The sequence below is a fragment of the Carettochelys insculpta genome, chromosome 5 (genome assembly GCF_033958435.1).
Source record: "Carettochelys insculpta isolate YL-2023 chromosome 5, ASM3395843v1, whole genome shotgun sequence".
In the NCBI taxonomy this organism is placed as follows: Eukaryota; Metazoa; Chordata; order Testudines; family Carettochelyidae; genus Carettochelys; species Carettochelys insculpta.
The window spans coordinates 102,381,197-102,399,949 of NC_134141.1; the positions used below are offsets into that span (position 1 = coordinate 102,381,197).

General features: G+C 41.6%; 1 protein-coding gene across 1 annotated transcript in view; it reads left to right on the forward strand.

Moving 5' to 3' along the window:
* TTC33 (tetratricopeptide repeat domain 33) overlaps nucleotides 1-18,753 on the forward strand; it is a 78,157-nt gene that overhangs the window by 49,974 nt on the left and 9,430 nt on the right. Inside the window, exon 4 of the mRNA XM_074995623.1 lies at nucleotides 8,869-9,000. Coding sequence (XP_074851724.1) covers nucleotides 8,869-9,000 — 132 coding nt within the window. The remainder of the gene's footprint in view (nucleotides 1-8,868; nucleotides 9,001-18,753) is intronic.

The following is an 18,753-nucleotide window of genomic DNA, read 5'->3' on the forward strand; positions in this document are numbered from 1 at the left end:
TTATTGGACAAATATGTTAAGAATTTTTGACAAAAGGAAATGAGGCTTAAAGGTTCTGTTTGTCAGTGGAGGGCAAAAAATGTGTGCTTACAGAAATCCATATGGAACGTGTGTAATTGCTTAACTAGGGCTTGATTCAAAGCCAGCAAAAGTCACCGAGAATCTTTGTATTTCTCTGACTGGCCAACACAGAATCACATACAGATGGCACATAGAAAATCTTGTGAATAAACTTATGATGCCTTCATTAGAGATTACAGAGCAAAATGTACAAAGGAAGGTTTAATTGTGCAATTCTTCATGTCTGAGACTTCACCGTTGTTTCTGTGCCATTTTTTAATAACTCACCTGGCCCACTTCAAAAAAGTTCCAAGTGGTGTGGAGAAAATTGTGCATACAGCCTTCTTCTAGGCCTTTGCAAAAAAAATTTTAGACCCCTTTACATATTAAGTTAATTTTTAAATATGTTTTCATATTCAATGGAACAATATTTGAATAGCACTTATATTCAAAGTGGTATACAAGGATCTTCATACAGTATGCAATTTGAAGTTCAGCGATGTTAGTAAAATGTCATTGGCACTGATTGTATTGACAGTTGCACGCATCTCTCATGAGTTTATCACTGCTTTCAACTAGAAATGAGAACAAATATGAAACAATTGTTTCATTTATATCCTGGTTTTTGGTTAACTCTCCAGCAGGAGATACTTGTATCTGATAAAGAATCCCCAGCCATCAGTGCTGTTCCATACAGACACAGGATTCACCTGCCCGGAGCTTATTGGCTCCTTTTTAAAGGTAAAAAATTCAAAACTGGAAAAAGAATATACTTTTTCAAACCACACACATTTAATCTTTGGAACTCATTTCCATGGGAAGTCATTAAGGCCAAGAATTTAAGAAGATTCAGAAAGGGATTGTACATTTATTTGGATAACAAGGATATACAGAGTTAGGAGGGGATATTAAATCACATGCTTCAGAGTTTAAATCAATCTTAGCATGTAGAGGAAACTGTGCCATCCAAGTGGGGCAGGATTTTTCCTCTGACTGCATATGGTACTGGCCATTGTCATGGCCAGGATACTGGGCTATATGAGCTCTAAGATCTAGTATGGCAAATACTATATTTCTTTTGGCGTCTGAGAGAGTATTATTCATGTAAATATGATACTGACTCTGTGTTCCACATTCTAAATGCTCTCATAATAGGTAGTGTACAATTTTTTAATAAATCTGCCTATTAATGAAATGTTGTAATCGTCCTGTAACAACTCAGACTTACACCTAGTTACATAAGCAGAATAAATGTATTTATTTTGATTTAAGACATTATTAAAGGACAAAAATACAGACATCAGAGACCTATATTTTTAAACATCAATCTTAAAAATGGAACACAACGGTAGATTTACCACTGAAAAATTAAGGTTAATTGTAGAAAACTAGGGGACAGAAGTAGACAATAGGTCAAAGCCCGAGGAGACATAAGAACATAAGAATGGCCATACTGGGTCAGACCAAAGGTCCATCAAGCCCAGCATCCCATCTGCCGACGGTGGCCAATGCCAGGTGCCCCAGAGAAGGAGAACAGAAGACAAGTGATTTATCTCCTGCCATCCATCTCCTGCCCTTGTTATGAAGGCTAGGGCACCATACTTTATCCCTGGCTAATAGCCATTTATGGACCTGACCTGCAAAAATTTATCAAGCTCTTTTTTAAACCCTAATAGAGTCCTGGCCTTCACAGCCTCCTCGGGCAAGGAGTTCCACAGGTTGACTGTGCGCTGTGTGAAGAAAAATTTCCTTTTATTAGTTTTGAACCTACTACCCATCAATTTCATTTGGTGTCCCCTAGTTCTTGTATTATGGGAAAAGGTAAATAATTTTTCTATATTCACTTTCTCCACACCATTCATGATTTTATATACCTCTATCATATCGCCCCTCAATCGCCTCTTTTCCAAACTGAAAAGTCCCAGTCTCTCTAGCCTCTCCCCATATGGGACCCTTTCCAAGCCCCTAATCATCTTAGTCGCCCTTTTCTGAACCTTTTCTAATGCCAATATATCTTTTTTTTTTTTTTGAGGTGAGGAGACCACATCTGCACGCAGTACTCGAGATGTGGGCGTACCATAGTTTTATATAGGGGAAGTATGATATCTTTTGTCTTATTATCGATCCCTTTTTTAATAATTCCTAACATCCTATTTGCCTTACTAACTGCCGCTGCACACTGCGTGGATGTCTTCAGAGAACTATCCACTATAACTCCAAGATCCCTTTCCTGATCTGTCGTAGCTAAATTTGACCCCATCATGTAGTACGTGTAATTTGGGTTATTTTTTCCAACATGCATTACCTTACACTTACCCACATTAAATTTCATTTGCCATTTTGCTGCCCAATCACTCAGTTTGCTGAGATCTTTTTGTAGTTCTTCACAATCCCTTTTGCTTTTGACTGTCCTGAACAACTTGGTGTCATCTGCAAACTTTGCCACCTCACTGCTTACCTCATTTTCTAGATCATTGATGAACAAGTTGAACAGGATCGGTCCCAGGACTGAGCCCTGGGGAACACCACTAGTTACCCCCCTCCATTGTGAAAATTTACCATTTATTCCAACCCTTTGTTTTCTGTCTTTTAACCAATTCCCGATCCATGAAAGGACCTTTCCTCCTATCCCATGACCACCTAATTTACATAAAAGCCTTTGGTGTGGGACCGTGTCAAAGGCTTTTTGGAAATCTAGGTATATTACGTCCAGTGGGTGCCCCTTGTCCGCATGTTTATTAACCCCTTCAAAGAATTCTAATAGATTAGACAGACACGACTTCCCTCTGCAGAAACCATGCTGACTTTTGCCCAACAATTCGTGCTCTTCTATGTGCCTTGCAATTTTACTCTTTACTAGTGTTTCTACTAATTTACCTGGTACTGATGTTAAACTTATCGGTCTATAATTGCCAGGATCTCCTCTAGAGCCTTTTTTAAATATTGGTGTTATATTGGCCGTCTTCCAGTCATTTGGTACCAAAGTGGATTTAAAGGATAGGTTACAAACCACTGTTAATAACTCCGCAATTTCACATTTGAGTTCTTTCAGAACCCTTGGGTGAATGCCGTCTGGTCCTGGAGACTTGTTACTATTCAGCTTATCAATTAATTCCAAAACCTCCTCTAATGTCACTTCAATCTGAGTGAGTTCCTCAGATTTGTCGCCTAAAAAGGCTGGCTCAGATTTAGGAACCTCTGTAACATCTTCAGCCGTGAAGACTGAAGCAAAGAAATCATTTAATCGCTCCGCAATGGCACTGTCTTCCTTGATCGCTCCTTTTATATCTTTGTCATCCAAGGGCCCCACTGCTTTTTTAGCAGGCTTCCTGCTTCTAATGTATTTAAAAAACATTTTACTATTGTTTTTTGAATTTTTGGCTAGCTGTTCCTCAAACTCTTTTTTGGCTTTTCTTACTACATTATGACAGTTAATTTGGGAGTGTTTATGTTCCTTTCTATTTTCCTCACTAGGATTTGACTTCCACTTTTTAAAAGCTGCCCTTTTCTCTCTCACTGCCTTTTTAACATGGCTGTTTAGCCATGGTGGTTCTTTGTTAGGTCTCTTACTGTGTTTTTTTATTTGGGGTATACATTTAAGTTGGGCCTCTAGTATGGTGTCTTTAAACAGTTTCCATGCAGCTTCCAGGGATTTTAGTTTAATTACTCTACCTTTTAGTTTCTGTTTAACTAGCTTCCTCATTTTAGTGTAATACCCCTTTTTGAAATTAAATGCCAGAGTGTTTGACCGCTGCGGTGTTCTTCCCAACACAGGAATATTAAAAGTTATTATATTGTGGTCACTATTTCCAAGCGGTCCAGTAACAGTTACCTCTTGGACCAGATCCTGCGTTCCAGTCAAGACTAGATCGAGACAGTATTTAGCTATTATAGTGTGAGTCTGCTAAAAACTACTGAGTACATCTATGAAGACTTTTATTCATCAGCAACTTGAAATGAACTTTAGGAACAAGAAATCAGGTTAATTTCACTAGACTTGGCATGTACTAAAGTAATCCAATCATAACAATACATGAGCTTATTTAAAGAAGAGATGTTTTCTTCAAACTCACAAGAATGTTAGGCTTAGGTAATTCCGAAGTTATGTAAGAAGTAACCAGTCATAATACCAACTGGATGTGATTGTAAAGCCAACCTCTTGATGAATATTACCATATTTTAATTATAACTATCAAGCAGTTAAAAATGAATTGCACAAAGGGGTTGTGCAGGTATCACTTAGGCTGGATCTACATGGAGACATCTGTTGGCAGCTTCATGCAACTGAGCAGTCTTGCAGTTGCAAATGGCTGCTCATTAGCATATTCCCTTGGCTCAATAGCATAGCCATGCAAGATCTCACTGCTGCCTCTCAAACCATTCAGTAAGGTATTCCATGTGTTAGAGTTGGACAAGAGGACTGGATATGTCTGTCAGAGAAGCAGACATATGAACTATCAAGGCTGATATCGTGATGGAGCAAAGGAGGCAAGGGTAACTCGATAAAATGTGAGAGCAGATGAATAGGGATGGCAGGATCTTAAAGGTAAGGGCAACAAACTCAGACTTGACATAGTGGGAACCAAAGAACCAATGAAGGATTCAATGGGAATGACATTTTGATTTGACTAGCTGGAGTAATGTGGGTGTCCAGGAAGTAGAGAGGATTGCTATAATCAGGATAAAAAGGCTTTGATCTTAAGGTGTCTTAAGGAGGGGAGACAAGATCTGAACATGGACAGGATTTTGGTGGTAATAGATGCGAGATTAAAAAATTGTACTTGGGCGATGTTCCCTCTAATCTTTTCCATCTATGTGCGCATTTTTCCATCCATGTGCGGAATACATTTTTATGTGCACAGAAGCATGTGGGAATATGTACCACTGATAGAAACAAAAAACCTAACTGTGGATGCTCTGTTAATCAGCTTGCTGGCATTGGAATATCTCTTGAGCAGCCGCACAAGCACACAGCTTAAAAGGAATGCTGTACCTGGGTGAGAGTAAGGGTGCAGGTTATGTCACCACTAGAGAAGGGAGGAAGTAGGAGCGTTTGTGAGGGCAGGTAATGAGGTTTGTTTTAGCCATGTTATATTTAAATCAGTCATGAGTCATCCAAAAGGTGATGCCATGACATAGAAATCTATTTTAGTGGATGTCTGAGGGACAGGCAATTAGAAGTAATATATTTGCACTTGCAAACTAGAAGTTGGCATAGAAATAAGTGAAATGCAATAAATATAGCACCTCACAGTGGTGTTTTTACATATATTTCATGTTAGAACTGTTCTTGAAAGGTGGTTTTGGACAGCTCCTCATACCTTCACTCAGTCATTAAGTTTAGCATTTGGTGCACCATTCAAATGTATATAATTACTCTAGGATTTCCTGGGCATGTAATCTTGAAAATTGATTTAGACATATGGTAGATTCTGTCTTGATAATACGATATTAGTCTGATCAGAATGTAAGCTTCATACAGCATCTTTTGTTTTTATTCATTGTTACTGTGTATTAATTGAGTAAAATCAGGTTCTGCTACCTCAGTTGCTAAATTATTTGATTAGAAATTTCATTCTGCTTACATTAATTACTCTTTGTTAGTCCCTGTGCTAGCTACTATTAAAATGTTACTTGTTAAAGTGGTAGATTAATCCAAATCAAGCAAAAATACCCATGTGAGTCAGTTTGGTGCAGATATTTCGGTTTGAAGACAGGAAGGAAGAAGAATCATCTTCATGGATAGTCTCCTTGTTTAAAAATGATCTGTGACTTAAATGATTTGATAAGCATTTTGTTCTTTTGTATGCATGCTCTGCTTCTGCCCAGAATGATTAAAAAACTGCTAAAAAGTACACGTATGGGTGGAAATTCCTGTCTGTTTTGTAGGCAGAAATTAGGCATCTCTTGTTGAAAATAGTTGATTTTTATAGCATTTATACATTCCAAATTTAATTAAATATCTCTTCAGAGTTTCCTAGCAGGACTTTTGAAGAACATTTGTTTGCTACACAAAATGTATGTACCCTAGTTCAACCACGTACTTAAGCAGATGCCTAACTATGAGCAGACACATAAGTATAAGCACAGAAAACCCATTCAAGTCAGGTAATACACTGGACTAACAAGGCTTTATGGCTAAAGGCCCTGATTCAGCAAAGCACTTAGTAGATGTTTAACTCTATGCATGTGCTCATTGCAGGGCAGATCAGAATGGAAGAATTTTCTCAATACTGGAAAATGTATAGCTCAGTAAATGACAAAGTAGAAAAAATGATGTTTCTGTTTAATAATTATTTGAAAAAAAATGAATATATATGTATTATTTCCCAGAGTTTACTTTTTGACAAAGACATCTTCAAACTGCCAATAACACCTATGGCATGAGAAAACACTCAAATATATATTTTGCAATTATCTTACTCTGGAAAATATTGGAGAAGATACTGCATACCAGAATAGGCTCCTAAAAGTACCCTGGCCAGTGTATGCTCAGATTCCTACCCTTGTAACAACAGACATAACAACAGATGAATATTAAGATAGATTTGTTAAAGCTGCAGTTTGGGCAGCTAATAAAGCCAGATTCTTTTTTTAAATCTGGAAGTCTAAACACCTGCCAACTGGTAATTATTGGATGGGTCAGTTTGCAAATCACAGTTAAATGGGATGGGGAATAGTGAGCACAAAAATACAAATATTCTGAAGGTTTTAGAATGCAGTGGACTATTTTTCAGTCTTTCCTGAAAAAAGCATGCAATTATGAATTTCTCAAAAGAATTTCAGACTCTCATTAAACTCTATTCTAAGCTTGTCAAGTGGAATGAAACTGAATTAAACTAAACTTGGGTTTCTAAATTGTATCACATGGCAATTTCTCTAAAAACACCAATGCCGCATCTACACTGGCACAAAACTTCAAAATGGCCAGCAAATGGCCAAATCAAAGATTACTAATGAGGTGCTGAAATGCATATTCAGCACCTTATTAGCATGCCGCCAGCCACAGCTCTTCGAAATTGCCACTTTTTGCTCCTGCGCAGCTCATCCAGATGGGGATCCTTTTTGAAAGGACCCCCACCAACTTCAAAATCCCCTTATTCCTATCTGCTGATAAAATATTGGAGAAGATACTGAATGCTACTGATGGGAATAAGGGGATTTTGAGGTTGGTGCCCATCTGGACAAGCCATGCGGGAGCAAAAAGCAGCAATTTCGAAGAGCCATGGCTGGTGGCATGCTAATGAGGTGCTGAATATGCATTTCAGCTCCTCATTAGTTGTCTTTGATTTGGCCACTTGCATGGCCATTTTGAAGTTTTGTGCCAGTGTAGACATGGCCCAACAATTTTGATTTACAGTGTTCATTGGAATTTTGTTTGGTTTGTTTCTGAAGTGCAGAATGACTAGCTTTCTGAAATAAAGCTGTCTGTCTGTGCTTGTACTGTGCTCATCACAGAACGACAAAACACTTCACGAATTACAAAAGTCTCATGCATCTGACAAAGCACATCTTTGTCCACTAAAGCTTATGCTGCAAAATATCTGTTAGTTTATAAGGTGTCACAGGACTTCTTGTTGTTTTTGAAGTTATATAAGTAAACACTCAAAATGATCTTTGTATCTTTTTTCCCCTTCTGTCAACAGTCAAGGCAATATATGCTGTTGGTTTAATTTATTTTGGTACATCTAGCGCTAACAAATGGGTTTTATATTTTGTAATGAAGACACAGTCATTTTAATCTGCTTTGGTAGTAATTTTCACGGTTGTGGGCCAGCCGCTGAGAAAACAGTTTCCCTGCACATGATTGTCCGTTGTGACATTTCCATCATTTCAGTGCAACGTAATTGTCAGTGTCTTAAATGGGTGCCAAATGTCACAGTAGCAAGTGTTTGAGACAGTAGTGGCAAATTGTGGTTGTCCTTCTGTTAGCTTGTGGGAGTTCCACAGAGGGCTTGAAAGATAGGGAGCTTTGAACTTACCTGTTCAATCAAAAGGCAGTGGAGAGTAGAGTTCTGCAGCATTGTGCTCTTAGTAGATTGTGCTGCTCAATAGATGGGTCTTGCCATTTTAAACAATTTGCAGGTTTTTTAAATTGAAGACTTTTCAGTCCTAATCATAGTGCTTTGCAGTAGCAAAGCCCAAAGCTTCCAAATATAGCAATTATCGTTAATTTGAATGGAAAGGACATTTTTGTTGTGATCTGTGATTTGTAACATTCATTTGCACTTATGTCACTCATGTTTGTTTCATGTAGTTTAGCTTTCTAATTTTTTTCAGAAATACTTTGAGTTAGTGTCAGAGTTTAACTTTTATGTTTTTTTTGCTTTTAATATATTAAAGTAATTATGCCGCTACTTTAAACACAGTTAATGGAGTCACTGTAATTTAGTAAATAGGATGATTCTAGCACTTCTAGAATGTCAGATTTTGAGTGTTCTGAGGAAAAGTGGTATTGTGTAGGGGGAACACTCTGTGCACTGTTGCTCATTGTCAGATTTACCACTGATGTGTACAAATGGAGAAGTTTGAGGCCCATTGCATATGTTGATATGCATAGGAGCTAATAAGAATAGAGGCCTCTATGCTTAGAGCGATACTGCTGACGTGTTCTCTCCTGCTACAAGTTAGCCCAAAAGAGAGTAGGCACTTTGTGCTCCTCTCAGTGCACCTGGGATATCCCCCAGATCCAAAATATCTGTAGCAGAGGACTCTGGTTTTTGCCCACCTAGCTATTCATGATTTTCTGTGAACTACTTGAGATTTGTGGATATCCCTGCCTGACCTACACATACTTCTTTTTCCTAGGTCTTGATGGCTTTACATGAGATGTTTCCAGCAGTGCATGCAGCAGAAATGGCCATCCAGAGAAATCCACATTCTTGGGAGGCATGGCAGACTTTGGGACGTGCTCAGCTTGGATTAGGAGAAATAGGACTGGTAAGAAGACAGCCTTATCGAAGACCTGAACATGCAAGTCATGAATTCAGAACCTTGTGTGATAGAGTAAAAGTAGCAGAATGCCAAAGTAGTTTAATTTCCTTATAAAATCCAAATGTAAACAAGGCAAAAGATTGATGTTCTTTTTATTTCCACTGATTTCTCCTGCTTTGTTTCTTAACGTAGACTTCCAATGTAGCTTTACTGTTGGGTTTGTGAAAGACTTGGTCACATCAAAGCCACTCACTTTATTTGCTTGGGGGATTTTTCCAATACTGTTGTTACACCTATCTAACTACACAAGTACAGATGCCTACCTGGATGCAATGCATTTTACCCTGGTTTGAAATAAATATACACTGACCTGTGCAAGTCATGGTCTACACTGGTGCAGCTTGTCTGTAATAAGGGTTTGTACTGGTGCAGCTCACCTAAACAAAACCTTGTTCTTTTCTGCAAGGAGAATTTTATGTATTTAGCAAATTTATATAAAAGCAAGGTTGAGTTGTCTTCTCCATTAGAATATTTAATTTGTGGGATCAATTATTACATATCTATTATATCTAGTCTGGTAGTGGTAAATTAATTTTACACTGTGTTTGAGAAATGTAGGTTCATTGTGGCCAGAGGTAAGTATGATGGATGCTTAAGTGTCATGGTCAGGACATGGATAGTCAGACCTACTAATCGGAGCAGGAGTTGGCAGTCTGGCCAGTTCAAGTACAAGGAGGTCAGAGTTCAACACAGGCCAGGGGGCAAATTGAAAATCAGACATTAGGAGGCAGGCAAGGTGAGGTTACTGAGGCTATGTCTCCGTTGGATGTTTTCTTCAACGCCCCAAAGTCGAAATAATTAGACTAAAAAAAATCCCATTCACACATCCACAGCATTTTAAAGCAGAGCATTCACATTTTCAGGCACAGTTCACAGCCACAATGTGGTAAAATGAGCCTCCACATTTGCCGATAATAGCTGTGCTTTTTCCACATGCATTCATTTTCAACCTTGAAAGGGGATGGTGTCGACAAAAGTCATTCACAGAGCTGGAGTTGTTATTTCGAGGGGAAAGCCCTTTCTCAACTTTTCATGCATGGCAGTGTGACCATTCGAAGTTTTTTGGGTGTTTGTCTCCCCACACCCCAGAAAAATGGATTTTTTTCTGAAGAAAAACTGCAAGTGTAGGCAGTCCTTGAGAGGCCAAAGTCCAAGGAAGGTCAGAGGGAAAACTAAGAGTCAGGAGGCAGGCTGAGTCAGCTTACCACAGTTTGGGTTTAGGTGCCAGGTTAGAGACAACAATTAAAAAGCAAAGTCAAGGACAAACCAAAGCCAGAAGGCAGAAGCTCAGGTCTCTGTCAAGTAGCGTCTGGAGCAGAGACGGGCAGGTAGTCTGTGGTGTTCCACAGACAGTTCTCTTCCAGGCTTCTTAGTTTAACTAGTGGTATTGGCCAATCAAAGGGCTTTAAGGTGCTGCCACTCAGGTACTTTCTGCCAATTCCAGCCTTCCAAGGTCCTCCCACAGGAGCCTAATTTAAGTCTTCTGTGTGCTTTTGGCTATGTCAGTCACCCTGGTTCTAGCCCTCTAGGTTTGTACATTGTATTAAATAAAATATACAGAGATCTGGAATTACATGGAGTCGAAAGCTTGCACATTACCGATTAATTTTTTTTTAAATGGCTTAAAATTCTTGACCTTATTTTTAGTAAATTTAGTAAATGGCTTAAAATTCTTTAACTGATTTTTAGATATTATTATATCTAACAAAATAAATGACTATAGGTTGGACCCTTCAGCAGATCCTCTTTTTGCAAAAGTGTGTATTAAAATAACTTTTTCTAAAAAAAAAAAAAAAAAAAAACAAACACTTTTTTTGGGCAATTACTTTGTCCTCATGTATAGGGTGGGTCAACTGCTCGTCAACTTATCTTGCTTTATTAGTGTTTTAGAAGAAGTAGATCTTGTAAAGGAGGAGAGAGAGGAAGAGGGAGTGGGTGATGGTCTTTTGATTTAGTTCAGGGAAGTCATGCCATTCATAGCAGTCAGTATGGAAGAAAGCATGGAGACCTTTATGCCAGAAGTAAACAAGTGAATATTTAAGGGTGGTGTATGAGAGTTCAGGGTTTCTGGTCATTGTTAGGGCTCTACCAAATTGATGGTCCATTTTGGTCAAGTTCACAGTCTTAGGATTTTAAAAATAGTAAATTTTATGATTTCAGATATTTAAACCTGAAAAGTTATGATATTGTTATCTTAGGGGTCCTGACCCAAAAAGGAATTGGTGCGGGGGAGGTCTCAAGGTTATTCTATGCGGGTTGTAGTATTGCTACCATTACTTCTGTGCAGCTGCTGGCACAACATTGCCTTCAGAGCTGAGCAACTGGAGTGTGGCAGTTGCTGGCCAGGAACTGAGCTGTGAAGACAAAGCTACCACCAGCAGCTGCTAGGAAGTGAGGATGGCACTGTATGGTACTGCTGCCCTCTAGAGCTGGGCCCTCAGCAGCCTTCACTATCAAGCCTACCCATCTCTGAAAGCAGCAGTACAGAAATAAGGGTGACATGGATATGGTATTTCCACCCTTACTGCTGCTGGTGGGGTACTGCTTTCAGATTTGGGCACCCATCCAATATAAAAGTCATTGCTCTCCAGTTGCCCAGCTCTGAAGATACTGAAGAAGTGAGGGTGGCAATATTGTGACCCTCCTAAAATAACTTTATGACACCCCCCCCCCCCACTGGAACTCCCTTTTGGGTCTGGACCTCCAATTTAAGAAATGCTGGTCTACCCCCTGAAATCTGTATGGTATAGGGTAAAGTGCACATAAAAGGCCAAATTTCACAGCAGACAGCAGATTTCTTAGTCTTTGATGCATTTTGCATGGCTGTGAATTTGGTAGGGCCCTAATCATTGTAACTCAGGGCCAAATTATAAAGATAAAAAAGTCCCCTAGGACAAGCGCACATCAAGGCATAGACTAATGAACTGGAACTACACATGAAATGAATATGTATCCAACATGTCATTCAAACTAGGTATCCTCTGATAGAGAGCAATATGATTGAGACCCCAATGTTTGTGATAATTAAGCAAATGTGACATTCATATCTGTGTACACAGTTTTCCATCTATTTTAATTTGAAAGCACAACCCGCAGATTGGTTGATGAAAACAAATGTTGTGAAAGCAAAGGCCCACAGTAAAACTATTAATAATGGATTCTGAAAGAAAATAATATTTGCTTTATTTTATTTGGTCATTTGTAATACATGGAATTGAGCAGCTGTGAGATAATCCAAGAATAATACATTTCCAGGGCATTCAGAGGCCTGTTTAAAAGAGAATCATTAAAGCTATAATATTTAGGTTGACGTATCTCTGGCCATTTACGAGAAATCAGTAAGAAGTGTTTCCTCTTTTTGTTTGTTTTGTGGCTGGATCAGTCAAAAAGTTTTTTAAAAAATTTAAATAGAACTGTCAGTGAAAGCTACTGCCTATACTGCATTTGAAAAAGTGTGACACACAAATAACATTTGAAAGGTCTCTACTACATATGTGCAGTGTCTATTTTCTGCTGTCTTGATGCTATACAATGAGGATGTTTTACATACAAACTCATGCATATCTGAAGTTTGACACATTGAATCGCTGGTGAAATTCTGTGGTCTGTGTTCTGTAGGATTGAGACTTTGGGTGTGTCTGTGCTATGTAGCTGTTAGTGACAAGGCTGTGTTGATACAGACCTGTTGCTAAAAGTCATGTTGGTGAACAGTTTGCACTTTTGCTGACAAAAAATTCAGTTCTCAATGGGTAGGCTGGCAAGAGAGCATTGGGGAAGGACGAAAGTTGTGTCAAGCAAGTGAAAGCATAGATATACTCTTCACAGTCTGCTTTGTATTAAGGATGTAAATATCGACAAAACAGTAAACTGGTTAAACAAGTAAAATTCTTTTGTTTAACTGGTTAACTGTTGGTGGGGACAGGGCAGCCATGGGAAGGGGTCTTACTAGGGCTGCGGGCAGGCATGGTGGGCCTCTGAGGTGCATTCAGGGGCAGGGCAGCAGTGGCGTGGCCAGGGGCTGGGGCAGCTGCATCACGGCTGGGGCTGGGGCCTGTCTATCCCTGCCAGTGCTGCTGAGGTGCAGCCGAGATGCAGGGCCACTGTAATGTGGCTGGGGCAGAGATCCTTGACAACTACATTGTGGCCGAGATGTGGGGCCAGGGCTGGGGCCATTGAAATGCAGCCACTGCAGTGTGGCCAGGGACAGGATCCAGGGCTATGACACACCTGAAGCTGGGATATCTCGCCTGTCCCCAACAGGGGCTCAGCCAAGTCCAGGGCTACTGTCCTGCCTGTGACTCTTCCCTGCCATGTGTTCCCACCTACTGCCCTGACCTGGCCTCGTTCCTACCAGCCAGCCTGACATGGCTGGCAGTCCAGTAAACCAGTTACCAAGTAAGCATTCCAGTAAGCCTAGTGCTTACTGAGTAAGCAGTTAACCTTTTATGTGCCTGCTCGGATTTCACTATTATGAGCATTTTTGTGTCAAGTGCACGTTTTATCACGAATGTATGAATATCCGGGGGGGGTAGCCAAGTTGGTCTGTATCTTTAAAAACAACAATAAGTCCTGTGGCACTTTGTAAACTAACATGTTTTGGAGCATAAGCTTACATGGGCAAAAACCTGCTTTGCCCACGAAAGCTTATGATGCAAAATGTCTGTTAGTCAATAACATGCCACAGGACTTCTGGTTGAATATGAATATGTTGAACATTCAAGTACAGCTACAATGAAGCTGCATACTAACATGGCTAGCCGTCTGAGATAAACTGAATATGAGTTAACAGTGTGAAATGTATTTGTGGGAGTCTCATATGTTAAGACTCAGGAGGTAATTATTGAGCTCTGCTCAGAGCTGATGAGGCCCTAGCTGGAGTAGTGGTTCCAGTTCTTCACGCCGCACTTCAGCAACGACGTGAACAAACTGGAGTCAAGAAGAGAGCAACAGAAATGAGGAAAGGCTTTGAAAAATGTGACGGGTAAGGAAAGATTTAAAAACTGGGCATGTTTAGTCTTGAGAACAGAAGACTGAGAGTCTTCAAATGTGTTAAGGGCTATTGTAAAGAGTAGGCGATCAGTTGTGCTCCCTGTCCACTGAACCTAGGAAGCAGCCAGGAAACATGGTGCTGGAAGTCAAGCCCCAACCCCTTCCCCTGACAGCCCCAAATTGCTGCCAGGCTTAACACCCCCTTCCCCTCCCAACCGGCCTCTCGTGGACCCAAGCCACCACCAGGCTTTACTCCCGCACCCCTCTGCAGCCCCAGACTGCCACCAGGCTACACAAACATAGAGCACACAGAGAGAGAGCATGACGCAACCTAAATACAAGCAAAACACAACACAACACACACACACACAGCCCCAGCTCACAAAATAGCCATAATGCTTGACATGAAACACACATACACAGTCCCAATACACAAAATACCCACAAGTCTTACACAAAACACACACTCCTCCAATCTGACCACACACAGCACAGCCTCAAATACAGCTAGTACACAAACACATGTCCCCACTCCTGCAAACAGCAGGGCACAAACCCACAGCCCCAGACCAGCATCCTTGCCCCACGCTTCCCGCAACACCACACCAGGTCTCCACTGCCTCCAGCCCCGCAGGGTGCCTGGGCATTGATTCTTGGCAGCAGCTGGGCACGCTGTGGAAGGGTGGTTGCCCAGCCAGGGACCTGCTCCCATGATGGGGCAGGGGAGCCCCAGGAGCAGCAGCCAGAGGACAGGGGGACTGGGCATGGGAGAGGTGGGCAGGGAGCTGGCATGGAGCAAGCGGGGCAGGGCAGGCTGTGGATATGAGGCAGAGGGAAAGTGGGTAGTACAGAGAGGGCTGTGGGAACCAAATAGGGGGCAAGGAGCAGGGAAGTGGATGGAGGGTCTGGGGGATAGGGCATGGAGCAGGTGGGGTGACAGGTGAGCTGTGAAAAGGGACACCCAGGCATAGGGCCTGGGGCAGGGCAAGCTGTGGGCTGGGAGAACAGGGTGGGGGGTGCCAGACAGGGCTGGAGAAGGGCAGCACTGGAGCGAGGTAGGGAGCTGTGGCCAGGGGCTGTGGGGCGTCAGGGCACTACAGGGTGTGAAGGGGCACAGCCCCTCCTACCCCCAGTAGGCACAGGTGATCTCCAGGACTATGGTGTGGATGGCAGCTCCCAGGCTGCTGCCTTCCCAGGGACCACTGCTCCCCTCCCACCACCCCTGGGTGAGTCGCTCCCCGGCTCCTGCTGCATCCAGAAGCCCCTGGGGTGCGCCATGTGTTTCACCTTCATTGCTGGGGCTGACCAGCAGGCTCCATAGTGCCCTGCACAGCAGGAGGCACGCCCAGAGGTGAGCTGGGCAGCCCCTGCCTGGGTGCCTGAGCCCCACATCCTCCCGTGCTGTCGCCTGCCTCCCACTGCACTGCCTTAGTGCCGCCAGGCTTAATTCCCTTCCCCCTCACGGCCCCAAGCCTCCAGGCTTTACTCCTTCCCCCGCTGTGGTCCCAACCTAACTCCAGGCTTCCCCCTGCCCCGCGCTGGCCCCAACACACTCCCCTTCCCATAATCCCAAATCGCCCCCATCTGTTAACCTGCCTAACCGGGCCCCCCAACCCAGGATTCACTTACATGGCAAAAGGGTATCCATGTGCTGCTGCTCCTTCACTGGCTGCCATGTTAATTTCCACACAGCTGTGTGGCTCTCCCCAGCCCTCCAGTGCCCCCTGCGTACAGTACATTGGGGCAGCTCCCTGACGCCCTGAGCAGGACTCAATTTAATTGGTTCAACGGTTGGATCCCTTCTGCTGGCCTTTAAACCAATTAAATTGAGTCCTGCTTTTTGATCAGCAGGTAGGGGGCCAGAGGCGGAGCGGCAGGAGCCACAAGTGTCTGCTTAAAGATCCACATGCAACTCAGAGCTGCCCAGCCTCCTTTTTAAAATGGTGGCACTGGGAAAAAGGCCCAGGCTGCAGCTCAGGAATATGCTTCCAAGGGAGGCTGTGGAATCCCTATCATTGGAGTTTTCTATGAATACCTGTTAGGGAAGGTCAGGATTTACTTTGTCCTGCCACAGGACCAGAGATGAACTTAATGATTTCACCCTTCACTCTTAGGATCCTCTGGAGAAATATATTCCCTGGACCTTGTTTGTAGAAATAGTGACCTGTTTAAAAAAGTTTAACTTTAAAATTTTTGACAGCTGCTGACATGTTAAAAAAAAAAAATCATTCTGAGACTGGCACCAGGGCTGAAAAAAATTGGCCTAAATGGCTAAAGTTTGGGAGAAGAATAAGCAACCAAAAAGATGTTGCCATGGGAAGCGTTCCTGGAAGTCTTAACTGTGGGTATCACTGTCAGCTCTATCTGTAATAAATAACTGATTATAAAGAAAGCAGTGTGATAAAACCACCCTTCTATACTAAAGACTTCAGACCAATAGAGGAAATGCTGCACAGGAGAAAGGTGTAGCCTACAAAGCTCAAAAATATACAATCATTGAAAAAGTGAGGTTTTCAGGAGTGCAGTGGTTGAGGTGTATGGATAAAATAGATAGTAGAGGAAACAAGTTCCCGCCAGGCTCCCTGAGCAAAGGTATGGCCGTGAGAATAAAGCTGTATTTGGACTACAGCTGATGTCTCACATTTTTTTTTTTTTAAGTCAGGTAGTTGGTGTAAGCTAGATGGATCTCCATCACTGGATATTTTTAAGAGCAGGTTAGACAGACATCTGTCGGGTATGGTCTAGATGGTGCTTGGTCCTGCTGAGAGGGCAGGGCGCTGGGCTTGATGACCTTTTGAGATCTCTTCCAGTTCTAGTGTTCTATGATTCTACGATGTCCAAGTTGTTTCAGGAATGTGAAATGAAAGTAGCCCTTTTGCACAAGTAGGGATGGTTTTAGCATAGTAGTAGTATCCTGCAGAATTTGATTTAAAGCAGCAGTCTGTGGCTGTGTCTACACGTACCAAAAACGTCTCTAATGAGGTGCTGAAATGCATGTTCAGTGCCTCATTAGCATGCCCCCCAGCCACAACACTTCAAAACTGCTGTGTTCGCTCCAGCACGGCTTGTCTACATGGGGGTCCTTCTCAAAAGGACCCCACCAACATCGAAATCCCCTTATTCCTATAAGCTCATATGCATTTGAGCACCTCATTCCTATTCTTCGATCCGGCCATTAGCACGCCCATTTCCAAGTTTTTGGAAAGTGTAGACGTACCCTGTGTGATTAAAAATGGAAACTGGGTGAGAAATAAAAATAAAAACCACTATCTTGTCTTCTGTATGAGTGTATCAAATTACTTAGGGTGGCAACTAGCTAGTAGTAACAAATATTCTAACCAATGTTGTGTGGATTAATGGATTGCTTTGTCTTCTGTTTTCATTTCTTGATTTTGGTAGCAATTGATGAACATTAAAACATTTCTGATCACATAAAATATTTTCCCTAAATTACAGTGCTGCGTTTTTATGAGGATCTTTGATCTGATGTAAGGTTGATCACTTCAGTTTTCTGAACCTCTTTGTATTAACTTTTATAATGTACAAATGCTTAGCTTAAAAATCAGGTTTACAAAGAATTAGCAGGATCTGTTGTATGCTTTTTAATTGTCCAGGCTACTTTTCAAAATATTGGGTGAAGCATTGTTGATTCTAAAACATCTGTCTCCCTGCCTACAGTTTTTAATCTAGCTGTTGTTGCTGTTTATTATTATTACTATTATTACTACTACTACCTTGTAAAATATAATAATATTAATAAAGTGTGAATGATATTTGGCAAACAATGATAGGCCCTTCCCTTGTGGATTTTAAAAGCTGATTGGATGTTTTTGTTTTCATTTTTCAATACTTAAGACTGGAAGTTAAAAGATGATTAAGATCAGCAAAATGACACCTTTCTACAAGAATTAAACTACACTGTTCTCTCTGTCTCAAGTCTCTCCATTTCAGAACCTTTAGAGTTGGCAATTTGTCTCCAAAATTTAAAAAAAACAAAACACATTTTCCTGGAATCGAATGGCAGTTTATTAGAACAAAAGTAGAACCAATGGCAGAGTCAGCATTTCTTAAAAGAAATTATGGGTTTCTGTGTCTTGTGTGCTAAGACCAGTTTATTTTATGCAGTATGTAGATTGCTCTGTACTTGGCAAGAATAACTTGGCAGCTCTTGTAACCCAAAAGGAGGACAGAGAATTTTGAAGCAGCTCAGATATTTTGTGTGCTCACAAATCCATTTGTATTTAAAATCTAATCAGGTATACTTTTTGCTCCTGCATTTTTCCACTATTTCTGTACTTGTCCCTTTATAACTAAGTATAAACGCTTTTACTTGATCTGCCAGTTTGTCTTGAATAATCCTGGAGTACCTAGTTCTTGGATTTGCAGGAGATATCTATAATTTAGGTTAGGAAAGAGGAAGGTGGGCACTCAGAACAAGTATTCTTCCTCAAGTGTCCCTGTGGGTGCTCCACGATAGGTGTCGGGCTCGCCCCGGCGCTGCAGATCGGATCTTTCCAGCAGTTTCTGCCAGACCGCGCATGCGCCAGTGCGCGCCGCTCCCTTGCGCACTCCCGGCCACGTGCGCAATCCGGTCCCCGCCAGTTCCTTCTTAACTGCCATCAGCTGCAGACGGAATCTGCTCAGGCTGCGGCCAGAGTCAGCGTATTTAATGTTTTAAGTGCTTTTAGAGTTTCTTTTCAGTCTTTCAGT